This window comes from Diceros bicornis, chromosome 20 (assembly GCF_020826845.1).
Source record: "Diceros bicornis minor isolate mBicDic1 chromosome 20, mDicBic1.mat.cur, whole genome shotgun sequence".
In the NCBI taxonomy this organism is placed as follows: Eukaryota; Metazoa; Chordata; class Mammalia; order Perissodactyla; family Rhinocerotidae; genus Diceros; species Diceros bicornis.
This window is the reverse complement of record NC_080759.1, coordinates 50,413,041-50,431,390: the sequence shown is the minus strand read 5'-3', so window position 1 is coordinate 50,431,390 and position 18,350 is coordinate 50,413,041. Positions and strand designations below refer to the sequence as shown.

General features: G+C 49.2%; 1 protein-coding gene across 3 annotated transcripts in view; it reads left to right on the top strand.

Moving 5' to 3' along the window:
• The first annotated feature begins 13,466 nt into the window (after positions 1–13,466).
• The window catches only part of TRIO (trio Rho guanine nucleotide exchange factor), a 355,129-nt gene continuing 350,245 nt past the window's right edge, over positions 13,467–18,350 (top strand). For 2 of the 3 annotated variants that reach the window (XM_058564328.1, XM_058564327.1), the window contains exon 1: positions 13,467–14,059. In XM_058564328.1, coding sequence (XP_058420311.1) covers positions 13,903–14,059 — 157 coding nt within the window. In that variant the 5' untranslated portion in view covers positions 13,467–13,902. The remainder of the gene's footprint in view (positions 14,060–18,350) is intronic. The other variant, XM_058564330.1, reaches the window with a different exon arrangement.

Below are 18,350 nucleotides of genomic sequence, written 5' to 3'. Positions count from 1 at the left end.
GCAATTTACATGCATTATCCAATTGAAACCTCAGAACAACTATATGATGTAGGAAATGCTACTGTCCCCACTTTACACTTGAGGAAACTGAGGGTAAATTTCTTATACTTACACAGATACAGTAGCTAATTTGGAATTTGAATATGACTCTGATTCTAGAGCCATACTCTTAGTTACTATTCTACACAGCCTCTCAAGAAGACTTTGATAAAAATAGAAAGCACTGGATCCTTGAAAGAGATGATAGGTTTGTGGTATAAAGGAAGATCAGAAAGGAGAGCTGCTGGGGTCTGTCTTTCCCTTACTCACAATTCAGTCCAATTGGTTTGTCTGTCTATCCATCTATCTATCTACATATCATCTAACCCCCTACTCATCCACCCATCCATCCATCCATCCATCCCCAACCTTCTTCAGAAAACAACTTGAGGAAGCTTAAGAGAAATAGAGAAGTAAAAACTTTCAAAATAACAATGAAAAAATAAAAGCCACATAAGGGGAGTAGATTACTGTAAAACCGATGCAAATAAGAACATAATTTAATTCTGAGCATCTTGACTTCCAAGGAATAAAAAGAAACGTGGTGAGTTCCATAGTTTGCTTTAGCTCATAAAAGGAAGCACAACCATCTGTCAGCAAAGACAAAGTTTCCTACTACCAAATCCTAAAACAGATAACACATGGATCTTTATTTATTAAAGGGACATTAAATAACATAAGGCCAGCATCTTCAAATGCAGATGAGTCCCAATAAAGGCAGAGCACGTAATGTTAAATCTTCATTATTTCTGTAAGACTCCAGGGTAAAATAATCCAGACACGTTCTAAGGTAGTTTCTGGAGTTCTGGATTGAGAAGGTCCAGTGATGTGTGACCTACTGCTCTCCTATAGTTGAATACAGTCTCACTTTCACTTCATCATTGGCTTCTCTTTCATTCTATCTCAGGAAAGAGAAATAGACAAAGACGCCAATTAGATAATGTCAGAGAAAGTGCAAGAGACAGGAAGGCAAGAAGACCAGGGACCTGAGAAGATGTCACCAAGGTGGGGACTGGGATGGAGGGAAGTGAATTTAAATGGCTTCAAATGCCAGTCCAACCACCTTGGAAAAATCAAGATAATGTATTGCAAGCAACAGATATTAGTTTCTTTCCTTGCTTCTCTGAGGTTGGGAAGAGCTGGGAAGAGCTGAGCAGAGAAGAGAGTCTTGCTGAAAGGAGCCAAACAGGAGCTTCCTTTTGCAAGTTGGAAGTATCTTCTTGAGTCTCTTCTTCAGGAAAGAAATCTTTGCACATCAGAGCAAGATGGAAGGGAGGTGGAGGTAATGTCTCCTCCCACGTGGTAAGATGTTGGCTGCTGGCTGTTGTTCTAAAGGATATTGCAACATAGAGAGGACAGTTGTTCAAAGCCAAGGAGAAGTGTTATCTAGACACATTTGACCTGCATATTCCACATGCGTAGTTTTTTCTCCATAGGTGATTTAAAAGATCATACTGTATTTATTCTTTGTTCTGTGAGTCTTGGCCTTTGACCAAAAGCAATAAAATTCTGACCTAGGCATTCCATATCACCCCACTTCAAGGGGGGTTTCTCACTTCTCTGAGTTCCTTTGACATTTATTGTGTCTTCTACTCATTTGAACATATATTCCGTTTTGTAATCATAATTGTCTTGTCAAGTGACTGAGTCTTATCTTTCCAACTATGTCTTGTCACTTAGAGCTCCGTGCACAGCGTCATGCTCAGAGAGGTGCTAAGTGTCTGTTGGCTGATTGATAACTTCCAAATGCTGGAGCATTTCTTTTTTTTTTTTTTTTAAAGATTTTATTTATTTATTTTTCCCCCAAAGCCCCAGTAGATAGTTGTCTGTCATAGCTGAACATCCCTCCAGTTGCTGTATGTGGGACGCGGCCTCAGCATGGCCGGAGAAGCGGCGCGTCGGTGCGATCCCGGGATCCGAACCCGGGCCGCCAGCAGCAGAGCGCGCGCACCTAACCGCCAAGCCACGGGGCCGGCCCTGCTGGAGCATTTCATGATTGCACTGGATGTCCTCCTCTGGCCCACTAGATCCGCTCTCTGCCTTTTTCCACCCTGCTCTGTCCTCAGGAGGCTGAGGACAAGTATGGACTCATCCCCAAGCTCTCTTGTTCTCGCTCCCGGTTGAAGGCAGGCAATAGGAGGCACCGGCCGCAGATGAAGGGTGGAAGGAGAGAGATGTTGGAGTGTTTATTCCTCTGGCTTTCTCCCTGCCAAGCTATGGGGTCACAGCTAAACCACTGTATCCAGAAACTGTATCAAGAGCCGCTTGTTAGCCTCATATTCCACAATCTCTGGGAAGGTCCACTCTTGCGCAGGTTTGGTCACGATCCTCTCCTGCCACTTTGCAACTTCTTCGGCACTTGACTGAAGAGTGAATGTAACCACCAGCTGCACACCCCACATGAAACTGTGGAGCTCAGTGGAAACAAATGCCACATACTTCTCCTTTAGGAAAGTGGGTAAAAGATCCCCAAACTCTTTCTGGTTGGCGGAGGGAGAGCACCACACATTGTGGCTGGGCAGGGACAGCACCTGCCGTGGGAGATTCCCAGCTGGCTCTGTGAGGGCTGTCGGTTGAGGATGGTGAGGTATACGGTCAGAGCCCTGAATCTCATGGTCATTGGCATATGTTGCCCACTGGGAGGAATCCCTCAGGGCCTGTGTTCCTGCAGCAGCCCATTTCTGGCCAGTTTCCCCTTTCCATCCTTTATGCCAGGGCCTGAGAATTTCCTGAGATGCTGTCTTGGTGCATTCAGGCTGCTATAACAAAATGCCATAAACTGGGTGGCATGTAAACAACAAACGCTTATTTCTCACAGTTCTGGAGGTTAAGTCCAAGATCATGGCGCTGTCCCACATGTCTGGTCAGAGTCCTCTTCCTAGATGACTGTCTTTTCCCTGTAACCTTGTGGAAGGGGCAAGGGAACCCCCTGGGGCCTCTTTTATCAGAGCACTAATCTCATTCTTGAGGGCTCTGCCCTCATGACCTAATCATCTCCCAAAGGCCCACCTCTTAGTACCATCACGTTGGGGGTTAGGATTTCAACGTATGAATTTTGCGGGGACACAGACATTCAGTCTACAGCACATGCCTAGACACTCTACTGCCTTCTTTTGAATTAGCCACAGCCATAATCTATCAGACTGGATTTTTATTTATTTAGGTTTAAACAGCTTTATTGAGATATAATCCACATACCATACAATTCACTCACTTAAGTTATACAACTCAACGCTTTTTAGTATATTCACAGGCTTGTGAAACCCTCACCATATCTAATTTTAGAACATTTTTGTCTTCTCTAAAAGAAATCCTGTACACATTAAGAGTTGCTCTCCATTCCTCCCTCCCTCACTTCTAACAACTATTAATCTACTTTTTATCTCTATGGATTTGTCTATTCTGGATATTTCACATAAATGGAATCATACAATATGTGGCTTTTTGTGACTGGCTTCTTTCACTTAGCATAATGTTTTCAAGATTCATCCATGTTGTAGCAAGTATCAGTACTTTATTCCTTTTATGGCTAAATAATATTCCATTGCATGGATATACATTTTCTTTGTACACTCATCAATTGATGCACATTTGGGTTGTTTCTAGTTTTTGGCTATTATGAATACTGTAAATCTGCCATGAACATCTGCATACAGATTTTTGTACAGATATATATTACCATTTCTCTTGGATATATACCTAGGCGTGGAGTAGCTGGGTCATATGGTAACTCTATGTTTAACTTTTTGAAGAACTGCCAAACTGTTTTCCAAAGTGGTTGCACCATTTTACATTCACACCAACAATGAATGAGTTTCCAGTTTCTCTGCATCCTTGTCAGAACTTGTTACTGGCTGCCTTTTTGATTATAGTCATTCTAGTGCATGTGAAGTAGTATCTCATTGAGGTTTGGTTTGCACTTCCTTGATGGCTAATGAGGTTCAACATCTTTTCATGTGCTTATTGGCCATTTGTATACAATCTTTATGTCCACAGTTCCCTATCCAAAACCTTAGGAGCCGGATGGATTTCAGAATTCTGACCCTTCCCGAAGTTCATTAAAAAATTTTTCAGATATGAGAAGGTAAGAGTTCATATACTGTAAAAAGCTTAATATCCCCAGTAGGCTCTGGGGTAGCACCGTAAAATCACATCCTTCAATATTTCTGCAGCAAAAACATGATTCACCCTAAAAGAGAGATAAATTATACATAACCTCACATGATGTTAGAGTTAGTTTTTGCCAACAAACGAGTTACAAAAAACATTGGTTTTCAGAATTTTTGGATTTTGCAGTCACAAAGAAGGGACTGAACACCTGTACAAGTTCTTGGGTTCCAGCCAAGACTGTGTTGTGGCCAACAATCCTGTGGTGCCATTCCTGCTCCCCTGTGACTCTCATAAGTACTGTCCTCCGTGAGTCCTCGGGGTCCAGTTGGGGTGCAGAGTGGGAAGACACGGTGCCAGGTCACCTCGCCTCCCTTATCTGATTGTACATGTGGCCCCACCTCAGCCGTGAGTGGTGTTCCCACCCTGGCCCCATGGTTGTCTCAGGATTGTTAAATCACTGTGCTTGCCCAGAGAGAGAGGTGCAGTGGGTGGTGCTTTCAGGAGAGGGAGGATGGAGGTTGGGGGAGGGTTGTGATGTGTAGGGTGGGTGTTAATCCCTGCATTACTCCCAGATATCCCCATTGTACTTTCCAGAATCTTTAACTCTACTTGTAGAAATAGAGAAAGGGTGAGAATCCAGCTGATGCTTCAGTTGGGCACATCCACAGTATGTGAGACCATTTGGGGTTTTCACAGAAGCCAACTGCATGCTCAGGGCTGGGAGGAGGGTAATTCAAACGCTCAGTCCTCCTCACCTTCACTTTCTCCTTTAAGTGGCTCTCGGTAAGCAGCTGCCCTTGCCCTCAGTGGACCCACGGGTTGACCTTTGAGAAAGCACAGGGGATAGCTCATCAGCTGTGCCCAAACCGCTGACCATGGGCTAATAAATTCTGCCCCAGGATTGGGGAGGGGTTCTCTGCCCTGTCCCCAATTCTGCTTCAAAGCCATAGCCATTTGCTGGCTGAGAGTCTGTGGCCTGGAATGTCCCCTGCAACTGATTCTCTTTCCAGTGAGGTGCTCTTAGCTAGAGACCCTCCAGGTGATCTCAGGAAAGGGGTTAATTGTAGAGGCCAGGGAAGGAGACTGGTGTACAGCCAGAATCAGGGCAGCGTTCTGGGCGCTCCCATCCGCTCCCTGTACTTCCCTGCTGTCCAGTTGCCCCACTCCTTGACTGGTTCCTCCAACTTTCCAAATTCAAGGAGGAATGAGTTCCGTCTGGCTTGTCTCCAGGTGCTTTCTTACCTCTCCGATGAAGGAGGTAGGGATGGAAGAGGGGGCAGATGGGGGCTACCTGGTGTAAGCAGTGACGCATATGAGGTCTTCCCTGGGGAGAAGGGCAGGTCCTGAAGGTCAGGCAGGCAGCATGCATTTCTCTATTTTACTTGCCCAAGATCACACAGCCCATCCGTGTCACAGCTGGCACTGAATACCAGGTCTCACTGGCTTCTTTTACCTCCATGACACTATCAACCCAGCAGTCTCTGGAAGAAGAAAGTCAACTATACGGGTTTTAAAAAGAAATCGAATCCACTAATTAGGGTTCCTTGTTGCTGTGTGTAGCACCTGGCTTTACTCTGAGGCCAGAGATAAAGAAATAGGAGTAAAAAGAGGCCCAAGGTGCTAAGAAGTGGCTTTCTTGTGTCTCTTCTTGTCTCTAGGTCCTGAAGAACAGGCAGGTGGGTGGGAGGAGATGGGGGTTCATGGGCAGGACCCAGGGCTTGTGAGGGAAGAACTCCTCTGAGGTGTGGCTGCACAACACATCAGGTCAGTGCCGGGGACAGGCAGCCATGACCAGGCCAGTCACCTGGGGCTGCCCGCAGGTGGGTATCCTTGTGCTCCCAGCCAGCTCTGCCTGGCGTGGGTTCCATTAGTTGGCATGATGGTCCTCGAGCATCTTAGGAGCCTTCACCTTGGAGATGACAGCCTCTGGTTTCTAATTAAGGCTCTCTCCACTACCATCTTTTAGAAAGCTTTTTACAGACTTCTGTTTTATTTCCTAACATTTTGATGAGTCCACATATCTCCCACTTTCAACCTTAAATCACTTAGAATCTTCTCATACAATAATCCACATCTGTGATCTCATTCTGATTGAACAGCAGAGTCCTTACAACGCAAGGACCAGGTTTTAACGTGATGAGGTTCCTCTACTTCACTGACTATATCTCCTATTTTCCCTCCCACTGAACACAGTGGCCTCCCCTATCTTCTTCACATAGCCAAGCCCGCTGGGCTACCTCAGGGCCTTTGCTGCTGCTGCTTCCTCTCCTGTCCCTGTCCCCCAGAGTCTCCTACATATCACTTGGTCCATTCTCTCATTCTGTTCTTTGCTCAAATGTCACATCTAGTGTTACCCACTGCCCTCCACTCCAACCTTCTCCCTCTTTCCTGTCTAACCCTTCTCCATAGTACTTATTATCATCGGGCCACTATGCATGTTACTTATTTGCTTATTGTCTTTCTCCCCACCCCACTGGAAAGTAAGCTCTGTGAGGGCACACATCTTTGCTGGTTTTGTTCACTGTGGGTTAAGTGAGTCTCTGCCATAAAGCAGGGGCTCAATGAACATTTACTGCGTGAATAAATCAAGACCTCTAGAACAGTCCCAGTGTGGACAAGGAGTCTTTACATGGCTTCCTGTGTGCAATGGGAAGCCTTCAATGAGTAATCAATGACCCTAAAATATAAAAAGCTTCAGCACCCCTGCAAATGAACCAAGGCCAGACCTTTCTCAGGGTCTACAACTTATGGAAGCAGTAAGATCAGCTCTACACAAGAGCAAAGTAGATGATTTTTTTATTGGTGCCTTCCATCACTCTTTTCCTTCTTTTATGCTTCATGACTCTGGGCCAACACTGGGCTAACCCCTAATCCTCCCCATAGGACATCAAGTGATAAAGCTTTAAGGTGTTGGCTCCCAGGAGCAGTCATCCTTTAGAGAGAAATCCTGAAGACCAAAAGTTGGCCAGGATCAGAATGAATGAATCTCACCTGGTAGAATTTCAGATTCTGCATATTTGGGCCTGGGGGCTTAATTTGGAATTCTTTGAGTTACTGGCCAGAAACAGAAAGTCAGCGGTTCCTAAGCAACGAGCCTGTAACATTGATCAATTTGAAGCCAAGGCAGCAAATATAGATATTGTCGCTTCTCCTATACATCCTTCTCATTTACATACTGTAATAATAAAACCTTGAAACTTCCAAATCTGAGCTCATTTCAAAGCCAAATCTACCTTTATCTTTTCCTCCTGTATTATAGGGTTCCCCTGCTACAAGATCAAGATCTTCAGCAACTCCTATCCCAAATGCAGGCAGGCATAAGCACGTGTGCACACACACGTGTGTACACATACACATACACACACAGCTTTTGCCTCCTATGCACCTCAAATACTCCCAAATTCCATCCTCTGTTCCTTTTCCAGCTTCATTCCACCTAATTCCCTCTTCCATCTCCCACCCGGGGCCTCTTTGCTTGATTTGTCTATTCAGTGGTATCTCAATGATTGGAAAAAAGACTGGTGTGAAGGGGCTCAAAAGACTCTTACCAATCAACCGTCAAGGCCAGTCAGCAATTCCTGGGGCCCGTGCTTGTGAATATGGGTTCAGAGCAGGGCAAGCAGAGCTCTGGCTTGGACCTTTCTGGCTTAGTGGAGGTCACCCCAAATCAAAGAAATCCAAGATGCTGGGTTCATTTGGAGTCCTTTGTGAGCTGACTTAGCATGGCCGGGCTGAATTAGATGCCCCACCCCAGCCCCTGCTAGTCTCCTCTTCTCCTTCTACATGCTTCTTAATCTGCTCCAGGACTGACTGGGGGACTCTCAGGTCATTTCAAGTCACACCTCCACCCACTGCTACTACTGTATGGCATAAAAACTCGGCCCCCCGCCCCATGCCCTACTCGGTTTTTATACTCATCTCCTGGGCAAACTAGTCAAGTCTAGAAGCTCCAGGTATCTTTATGCTCTTGAGCTCAAATTTAGAGTTAGGGTTCCCACTCTGGCCAGAGGTCAAGCCCCATGTCTCAAGTTATCATCTGGACATTTCCATAGTGTGTCCTCGTTAACATTGTCTTACTCCCACAGCCAGTCAAGTTCGCACTCTCCACATTCGTCTGGATTATTTCTTTTTCTTTATCTTAAGCACCCATCAAATATTATCTATAAGATCAACATATAAATCTCTCTCTAGAATGACAGCTTCACTCAAAAATTTGGAGGACTAGATTAGCTTGTGTGTTTTCTAGAGCTGCGGTAACTGTAAGTACCACACACTGGGTGGCCTAAAACAATAGAAATTTATTGCCTCCCAGTTCTGGAGGTTAGAAGTCTGAAATCAAGGTGCTGGCAGGGCCATGCTCCCTCTGAAACCTGTAGGGAAATTCTTCCTTGCCTCTCTCCCAGCTTCTGGTGGTTTGCAGGCAAACTTTGGTGTTCCTTGGCTTGTAGATGCATCACTCCAATCCTCCATCTCCACGTGGCACTCTCCCAGTGTATTTCTGTCCTCATATGGCCATCTTCTTATAAGGACACCAGTCATATTGGATTAGGGGCCCACTCTACTCCAGTATGACCTCATCTTAACTAATTCTATCTGTAATGACCCTACTTCCAAATAAGGTCACACTTTAATGTACTGGAGGTTAATACTTCAATGTATCTTTTTTTAGGGGGGGCGGTGCGGGACACAACTCAACCCAAAACAAGTGGTAAATGAGTTGACATTACTTATATATTAAAATGAATACATATGTATAAGAAGAAGGAAAAATTCACATGCATTGCTAAGAAAAAAATAGCAACTTCAAAGGCATTTTCATCTTGTGGTGGCTGCTTGAGTTTCCCTCTAAGATCTTCAAGGATACAACTTTCACCTGTCTCTTCATCCTCCTCCATCTTCAGGGCTTCCTTGGTGGAAAAGTTTGAGAGGCGCTGATAAAGAACCATGGCTGGTCTATCTGTTAGGAGCTGGTTTGGCTGCACAAAACTGAACACCCACCTCGCAGCCCCTTGACTACATCAGAGTCTTCCTTTTCTTGTATGTTTCTGTGGAACAAGAAGTCTGGAGGTGGGCAGCTCACTCAGCCATCAGTACCATATGCTTCTGTCCTCACGTGCACCCTCTCGTAGTCACACAGTGGTCTCTTCACCTCCAGCATCTTGTCTGTATTCCAGAGAGGATAAAGGGCAAAGGGCATGCACATGCCCAGTTTGAACTCTTTCTTGTGAGCCCTGCCCAGTTCTTTCCACTTGTATCTCATTGGCCAGCACCCTGTCACATGGCCACCATAGCTGGGAAATGGAGTGTTTTAGCCAGGCATGGGTTCTGATAAGAAGGAGAGAAAGGATTTTGGGTAGACAATTTGCAATGTCTGCCCCAGCTGGCTTTCTCCATTTCTTTTGCTTCATACCTTTGTGCCTGGTCCAGTTCTAGGCACACAGGAGACATGCTGATGCTTGTGTACTGATTGCAAAGGATCTCCTCATCTTGTAGGCAAGATATTAAACACGAACGGTGTAAATAATATAATGCAGTACATGATCAAATGCCAGAACAGTGGGTGCTGCAGAATACAGAGGAGGGAGAGATCAGTTTGAGTTATGTAGGAGCTTCATGAAAGGGGGTGAAATTTGAGCTCAATTTTGAAGGTTGGGTAGGATCAACAGCAGCTGTCATGAAACCCTGTTTAGATCCCCCTACACACGCTCAGATGGCAGAAGGAAAAAAACCTGCGTGCAGCCTCTTTCTCTTATTGCAATCTGGGTGAGCCGTAATGCATGTCCCACACTCAGGCACAGGTCTTTTATATTGCTTTCTTGGAAATGACTCTACCTGAGATGGGAGAATTGGTCACTATCTGGGTCTCAACCCTAGAGAGATCTTTTTGCCCAAATACACATTGATCATTCCCTCTTCACCCTGATCCCCAATAGCAGTACTACCACGCATTCACTTTCCCTTTCAGGCCAACTCCTAACCCCAGAACTTGCCTCTACCCAAGAACCCTCCAACACAATTTGGCTTTTTCCAGCTGTCCCAAGTACTATCACTAAGGTATTGCCAGTCTTTCTGTGGCTGCATGATATCCCATCTGTCCCTTGCCCCAGCAGTTTTTATTATTCAAATTCTTGCCCTTTATCCACCATTTAGGCAGCAGAGGGGGGCTCTGTATTTACGACCGTCAGGGTAGAGTTACAATGGGAGGGAGATAAAGAGAAAGAAAGAAGTCAGCACTTGGCTTCTGAATTTTGAGAGACACTTCAGAAACCCATGGCCGAGGTCATAATTGGAGGGAAAGGTTTTTTGAATATTTAAACTGAGTCTCTTAAGAACACAAAGGTTATGCCATAAACAATAGATTTGGAAGAAAGCATGGTAAAACGGGAGTGAGGTTTTCTTCCTGCAGGGGAATTAATTTTGTAATTTGGGGGAGAGGAGATGGATAGCATTAGACCCTGATGTGAGTCTCTGAGAAAGGAAGTCTGTGCCCAGGTAGGCTTGAGGGATCTGGAAGGAGGGAGAACTTGGCCTCACTTTCTGGGGTGGGGGTTGGAGGGTGGTGAGGTGGGTCTGAGCACCCCAGTGAGCAGTTGACTGTTTTCCTGAGAGGTTGGGAGTAGCTCAGGAGGGGTGTTGACTGCCAGCAGACCTCAAGAGGCCCCATGGTTGGGTGAGGAAGGGGCCAACAGCAGAAGGCAACAAGGTCATAGCAACGCCTGCAGTCCAGGCAGGAGTGTCAGGGACGGGCACAGACACAGGACACATCTGCACTGGTGCCAGCATGAATCCATGATGACTAAGGACCAGGTGCAACCTCCTCAACCCCACCCCACGCTGTGGTACCACCAATGCCTCTGGGAGCTTGGCTGCCACCTTGGGGAGGACGTAAGAGGGGGAAGGCACTCAACTAACAAAGAAAGTCCCTGGAGATGGAGTTTTCCCTGAGCTAGCATTAAGCTTTCTGCCATGAGGGGGAATGGGAGCTGGGGACAGAAATTAACTTGGAGAAAAACAAGAAAAGGGAACATTGTGAGCACACCTGAGCTAATGGCCTATGAAATTTGGACCTACCGCATTTTTTCTTTTTGAGACACTGCACTTACAATTTTAAAACAACTTTTAAAATAAACTTTTATTTTAGAACAGATTTAGATTTACAGAAAAGTTGTAAAGGTAGTATAGAGTTCCCATATACCCCACACCCAATTTCCCCACATTACTTACAATTAATGAATCAGTGTTGGTACATTATTATTAACTAAAATTCATATATTATTCACATTTTCTTAGTTTTTACGTAATGTCCTTTTTGGTTCCAGAATCCCATCAAGAATACTACATTACATTTAGTTGTCATGTTTCCTTGGGCTTCTCTCAGCTGGGATAGTTTTTCTAACTTTCCTTATTTTTGAAGATCTTGACAGTTTTGAGGAGTACTGGTCAGGTAGATTGTAGAAAGTCCCTGAATTGGGATTGGTCTAATGTTTTCTCATGATTAGACTGGGGTTATGTGCTTTTGGGAGGAAGACCACAGAGGTAAAGTGCCATTTTCATTACATCAAGGATACATACCACCCACATGATTGATCACTGTTAATGTTAACCTTGTTCACGAGGCTGGAGTAGGGTTTGCCAGGTGTCTCCATTGTGAAGTTACTCTCCCGCCCCTCTTTCCATTTTGTAATCTTTGGAAGGAAGTCAGTATATGCAGCCCATAGTTAAGGAGACGGGAGTTCTATTCCATCTCATTGTGGGCAGAGTATCTACATACATGATTTCAAATTCTTCTGCATGGGAAATTTGTCTCTTCTTTCCCATTTATTTACCTAATCACTTATTTATATCAGTATGGACTCTTGGATATTTATTTTATACTTTGAGTTATAGTCAAGTGTTGCTTTATTTATTTTGTTGCTCAAGTTGTTCCAGCTTTGGCCCCTGGGAGCTCTTTCAAGTGGTTCCTGTGTTCCTTTGACAGACCTCTATCATTGCTGTGGTTGTTGATTTAAAAAAAACTTTGTTTGAACACTTCCTTACCTTCTGGCACAACAGGATGCTCTGGGCTCATCTTGTCTATTTCCTGCCTCAGTCCTAGAGTCAGCCATTTCCCCAAGGAGCCCTGGTTCCTTTTATTGGAGAATGGTGTTAAAAACAGGGTCTGAGTGCCAGGTGTGCTGTTGCTACTGCAGGTGTGCTGTTGCTACTGCAGTGTCGTTTCTAAGTCCACTCAGCTGACAGAGCAAGGAAATATGTGTATGTGTACTAATCTGTGTATATACACATATCCATAAATCTTTTTATATATCCATCTGTATTTATGTTAAGCTAAACATGAATTCATACTGATGTCTCCAACTCTAATCCAATACCACATGGATCTTTCTAGCCTCCTCCCCCTGGTTATCTGTAACCTCCCTCTCCAATAGTGAAAAACCTGGTATGCACCACCCAGCATTCATTTATTTAATTGTTCAGTTCCAGTATACATGTATAGTGGTTTCATCATCCAGTTGCTGTTAATCAATGTTGTCTCTGCTTCTCCTTGTTTTCCGCATCACTAGATCCTTTAACCTCTGACACCCATCCTTTCTGCTCACTGCTCTTGTAGCCACGTCATAGGCGTTTTGAACTTGAATACTTGTCAAACGCTGGTTTGACATGGACCTTCCATAAAGCTGGATGTCGCCCACCCCCCCATTCCCTTTGGTTTCCCCGGCCCCCATCACCTTTCTCATTCTTTACATTTTGGTGGAGTAAGGACGGAGGGGAGGTAGGTCTGGAATCTCATTTTACAGACAAGGAGGCTTATGCCCCCATGAGTTGAGGCTTGCCCCACTCACCTCCGGGTTTTCAAGAACTCTCTGTTCATTCAGCCACTATTATGGAGCCCCATCTACCAGCGCCGGCGCTGCGCCAATGAGCGACACACCGGCCCAGCGTCCGAGTCGCCGGGCCCCGCGGGCGAGATCAGTAATAAGCAGCTCGAGCGCTCGGAGGACGGTGCTCGCAGTGCAGGACCGAGCGCCCCGGCGGGGGGCGCTACGCTGGGCCTGGAAAGGTCCGCCCCAGCCGGTCAGAGCGTTCCTCCTCCTTCCAGAGGTTCGAGCTGCCCGGGCGGAGGAGAAAGAGCAGGACCGAACGCTCCCGCGGCCGCCGCCGGCCCTCTGGGCGCCCCGCAGCCCGGCGCGGCCCCGCCCCTCCCGCCAGGCCCCGCCCACCCGCCGAGCCCACGCTCGGGCCCCTGACGATGTTCGCCGGAAATTGCCGAAGCCCCCCTTTTTCCTTCCTCTCCCTTCCCTGCTCTCCCTTTTCCTCTCACCCGGGTTCCCTCGGCCGTGATTTCCCCCCTCCCCCTCCTTCCTTCCCTATTTGAAATCAAGATGGAGGCTCGCGGCTGTCGCCGGCGCCCGTGATCCCGGAGCTCCCGCCGGCCACGGGCCCCCGCCCTCGCGACTGCGTGTCCGGCGCGGCGCGCGCTGCTGCCCGCGCTCCGGCCGGCGCCGCCGAGGCCGTGGCTCCGCGCCCCCGCCCCGCGGCCAGCTCGCGGCTCCCGGGCGGAGTCCTCGTCTATGTGGGCGCGCTCCTCGGGCCGAGAAGCCGCCGCCGCCCGCCGCCGCCCCGGGGCTCTGCGTCCGCGCGCCGGGCGCGGGCAGCTGGGCGCTCGGAGCCGCCAGGCCCGGCGCGGAGCGGGCGGCGCGCGGCGCTAGGGGCGCGGGGCCCGAGCCGGGCGCGGCCGCGGGCGCCGCCGCAGCCATGAGCGGCAGCAGCGGCGGCGCCGCCGCCCCCGCCGCGTCCTCGGGCACCGCCGCCACGGCCAGCGCGGCGGGCTCGGGCTGCGGGGGCGGTGCCGGCGAGGGGGCCGAGGAGGCGGCCAAGGACCTGGCCGACATCGCGGCCTTCTTCCGATCCGGTGAGTGCAACTGCGGCGCTGCCCGCGCGCTCGGCCGGCCCCGCCGCGGAGGCGCGGTCCGCGGGCCCCGGCGGGCCCGGCGCGCTCTCGCCCGGGCCGCTGCACCCCGCGCCGGGGCTCCGGGACCTACCCCGGCGTGTCCCGCTGCCCGCCGCCCCGCGCGCCGCGGCCCGGCCCGAAGGCGGCCGCCTCACCCTCCCCTGCGCCCAGCCCCCGTTCCAGGGTGAAATCTCCCGGCTCCCGCCCCGGCGCCCGCAGCTCCACGGGGTAGGGCGCCGGCTCTTTGTCTCCTTTGCTGGAGGGCCGAGGAGGCGGCGGCGGGGATGGCGAGGGGGGAGGCCCCTGCCCCGGAGGCCGAGCGGACGGGGGCGGCGGGGCCGGGCCGGGAAAGCGGGCGGTCATCTGGGCCGGTCTCTGTGGCCGATTTGTCCCTGGACCCTCCTCGACCCAAATGAGCAGCCGGGTCTCTTCCCTCGGTCCTCTAGCCTGTCAGCTCCCCGGCCTCGGTCTACACTTCTGTGAAACGGGGCAGCCATGGCACTCGCTGCCCAGGGAAGTGGGGAGGTGGCCGAGATGAAGTGCGGCCGGCCGGGCGGCGGGTGAGCCTTTGTCTCTGGGGGTGGCCCGGCAGGGACATCTGGGAACGTGGTGGCCCAGGGGGAGGCGCAGGGCTAGGCGCTTGCGGGCCACTGCCGGGGTGGCGTGGAGGTGGAGGCAGTGCCAGGTGGCCCGGTGTCTCTCCGGCGAGGAGGGGGTGGCTGCGGGAGAGGGGAGCTTTGCGACTGGCCCGCGGGGAGGAGGCGCGGGGGGTGTGACGGGGCGTCCCCGGGACCCCGGCGGCGGCGCCTTCTCCCGCCCGGGCCCGCGTCCCCACGCCCAGTCCGGTCAGCTCGCGCTTCCGGGCCGGAGCGGAGGAGCAGGCGGCGGCGGCGGCGGCGGCGGCCTCGGGGCCCGCGGCCCGGAGCGCCGTGCCGGGCGGCCAGGCGCGGGGTGGAGAGGATGCAGACCCGGCCCCGGAGAGCCGAGGAGGGTGGGCCAGGTCGGCGCCGGGGTGGGTGGGCGGGCGGGCGCAGGGCGTGTGCGGGGTGCTGGTGGCGGCCCCTGGCAGGACGGCGCGGCCGGGGATGCCGGGGGAGCGGCCTGCGATGGGGCGCGCTCGGTGGCCTCTTTCAAAATGAAGTCCCCAGATTCGGTGAGATCAGTCCGGTAATCCGGGTCACAGGGAGCAATTTGCAGTAGGAGGGCGATGGTCAGAGGCAGAAGTTAGCAGTGTCCTTAGATAGATACCTGGTTTAGTACTGTCTTAACCCCGTTTTCTTGTTCTTTGCCAGGCAGGGTTATTTTTGAGGCATTTTAACAGATTGGTGGTGGCTGGGAGTGACATACGCCGACTCTATAGTGTCAGCTTGGGGTTAATATGCTCCCCAGGGTCCCCTTTCCAGTGAGGTCCCTGCAGGAAGCAAAGGTTAGGGAAAACGAACTCCTAGTGAAAGCCTTTTTTGGTGCAACTAGCCCGATAGAGCAGCCCTGTCTTACCTCTTAATAGTAGAACTGGGACGTCTTTCCTTCATGCCCTGAAGCTAAAGTCTAGCCTGTCTTCTCTCTGTCTCTACCACCTGTCACAGAATAATAGATTCTGTGCAGAATTCAGCTCCTCTCTGTTAGAAAGGCTCTTGTGCCCTGGAGATGGGATTTTTGGTGCTCGTGAGACCAGACTTTCTTACATCTTTATTATGCACAATAGAGAACTCACTTCTTTTGCTCAGAAGAGCCCCTAGAAGACATCAGGTTGGACTGGATGCCCACAGAGAACTTGCTTCCTGTCAGCGTGGCTCTCCCCAGGATTTATCCGGGGAGATAAATCTGTTGGTGGCCATGCCTTGGCCTGTGCTTGCTCCGTTGTCCAGGCTCCTCTTCACGTTCAGGTTTGGGCAGAACCAGGCAATGCTGCTCACTGGCTTGCTCCTTTTTTCCACCCTCCAAAATGATTGGACAAACTTCCCCTTTAGTTGTTTGATTTGGAACCAGGAGCCAGAGCAGATTTAAAGTAGGCAGCGGTTGCACTGTCCCATCTCAGGGGTAGTCTGGAACATCTTTTAAAAGTGCCTTTCCCTCCTTTGGGCAGCTCTGAATCCCTGACCTAGATCTTGGCTCCAGCATCTAGGGCGGTGATGTCTAGCAGAGAGTAGAGAGGTACCATTCAGTTGGATTGGTGGGGGTAGAATCGGGGGTTTGGACAGTCATGACTGATGAAGCGGGAGGACCCTGGATGGGGACCTCACCTGGTAGAGTGGCTCAGGCAGGGGCCATCCTGAGCAGTTTTGATTGAATTTGGTTGGCTGAGGAGAATGGAGAGGCCAAGTCCATCAGTAAAATCTGACATTCTTTCCTAAGATGTAGAAACACAGAGAATAGGTTCTCATTGACTGGGGAGGGCAGATCAGAGTGTGAACGTTTTTTCCAGAGTGTTTTTGAGCCTGGTACTTGAGACTGCCAATGTGACCTAGACAAGGACTTTCTACTGGTTGCCTTTCTTTTCTCAGCCTTGGAACTGTTTGCTTGGCCACCTTTCTTTCCTTCTTTTTATTCCTTTTTTCTGTCTTGCATTAAGTTTTATCTTTGTAGTCACAGATTGAAAACTGGTACCCATGGGCGGATGAAAGGAGAACCACTTCAGCTTAATGGAACTTTTAAATAGAGCAGTTCAGGGATAGAGTCGGCTGCCATGTGATTTTTCCTTTACTGGAAGTGCCCAAGCAGGAGCGCTGCCACCAGCCAAGGTTTGGAGTTGCCTGCTGGAGACAGGACTCCTGCACTTGGAGAGGGGTCCGGGGAGATGGCTCAGGGGCTGTTTCCCCCTCTCGGATTCTCTGGTTCCCTCTGAGCGCCCAGCACCTAATCATTGTTCTCCACTTTTCTTTGAGTACTTCAGGGCTTCAGAACAATGATTGCCCTTCCCCCACTTTGTGTCACCCAGTGTCCACCTCGCTCAAGGTCTCGCCTCATAGGCTGTCATTTCATTCTCCACTCAGGACCTTGGCACAGAGACTCCCTATTCATTTTGACAGTCCTGAACCCCCTTTTCTAGACCTGGCACTAGTGGGCAAGTCAATTAGTGTTAAATTGGATTGAGCTGAAATAAGTGGGTAAAGTCATCGTAATTGTGTGTTAAAAGGGCAGCTGAGATTTTCTGCAAGTGTTCATGAATTCTGAACTTCACTTTTCTCCTTTGCACAGAGCTTGGATAAAGCAGATTTCAAAGGAAAAGCAAAAAGCATCACGGCTATGAGCTCGTCCAGTTTTTTAATTTTACAGAAGAGGAGTCAGGCCTCTAGGGAGGTTGAGTGACTTGCCCAGAGTGGAACTCTGGTAGAGGTGGGGTCAGGGCCGGGAAGCACGCCCCCGACTCTGGTACTCCTTCCCGGACGCCTCTCATGGCCAGGACTTTGCTTACATTAGTTCTCAACCCCACTGGGACCAATCACTTTTATTGCCAATCTATTTTGGGGCTCTGTTCTTGTGGCAATAAATCATTCTTTCAGAGCTCTCCATTTAACCTTGCAAGAGTGTGTGTGGGGAGGTGCTTACATAAATGCATTATTTTTAACCTGCCTGACATGTTTTAGGTTGGCATTAAATGAATGTGCAGAGAATAAAGGTTTGTGGTTATTCTGAAGTGTCATGGCCCATCGGGCTGGGTTCCTTTCATTATTAAATCTTATCCTGGACTCCTGGCTGCAGCCCCTCTCTTTCCAAGGGAATAGATGAAGAAATCCTTTCTGTTTCTTAGTGAGGGAGCAGCATCATTCCTTGCTATGTTGTGATCTGATGGTTTCCTCATGGAGCGTCCAGGGCAGCTTTTCTTCATATTTATGCCTCCAACATCACTTAGGGAGCTGGCGTCCAAGCTTGCCACGCTTCTGTGTGTATTTAGAAGCCTGGAAGCGTTGTTCTTTGTGAGCACCAATAATAATTATTGTATTATGAAGTAGGTCCTTGTTACTCTCACTGTTTTGAAAAGGAAAGCTGAAGAAAGTGTAATTTGATAGTGAATGTTGGTTTCCCCTTTTTTGGTGGCACAGTGAGGCTTGGTTTTAGAGGAGAGCAAAGAGATACCTAAAAATAATCCTATAAGTGACGTTCAAGAAACCAAAGAGCGGTAAAACAATCATTGAAAGAAGCTTTTCATTGAGACCTTGTAAACTGGCTTATTGATGCGGGATATTGTATTTTCACCTCTGCAATTTAACCATCCAAGATTCAAATGAAGATTTGAATGAAGCCATTTAAC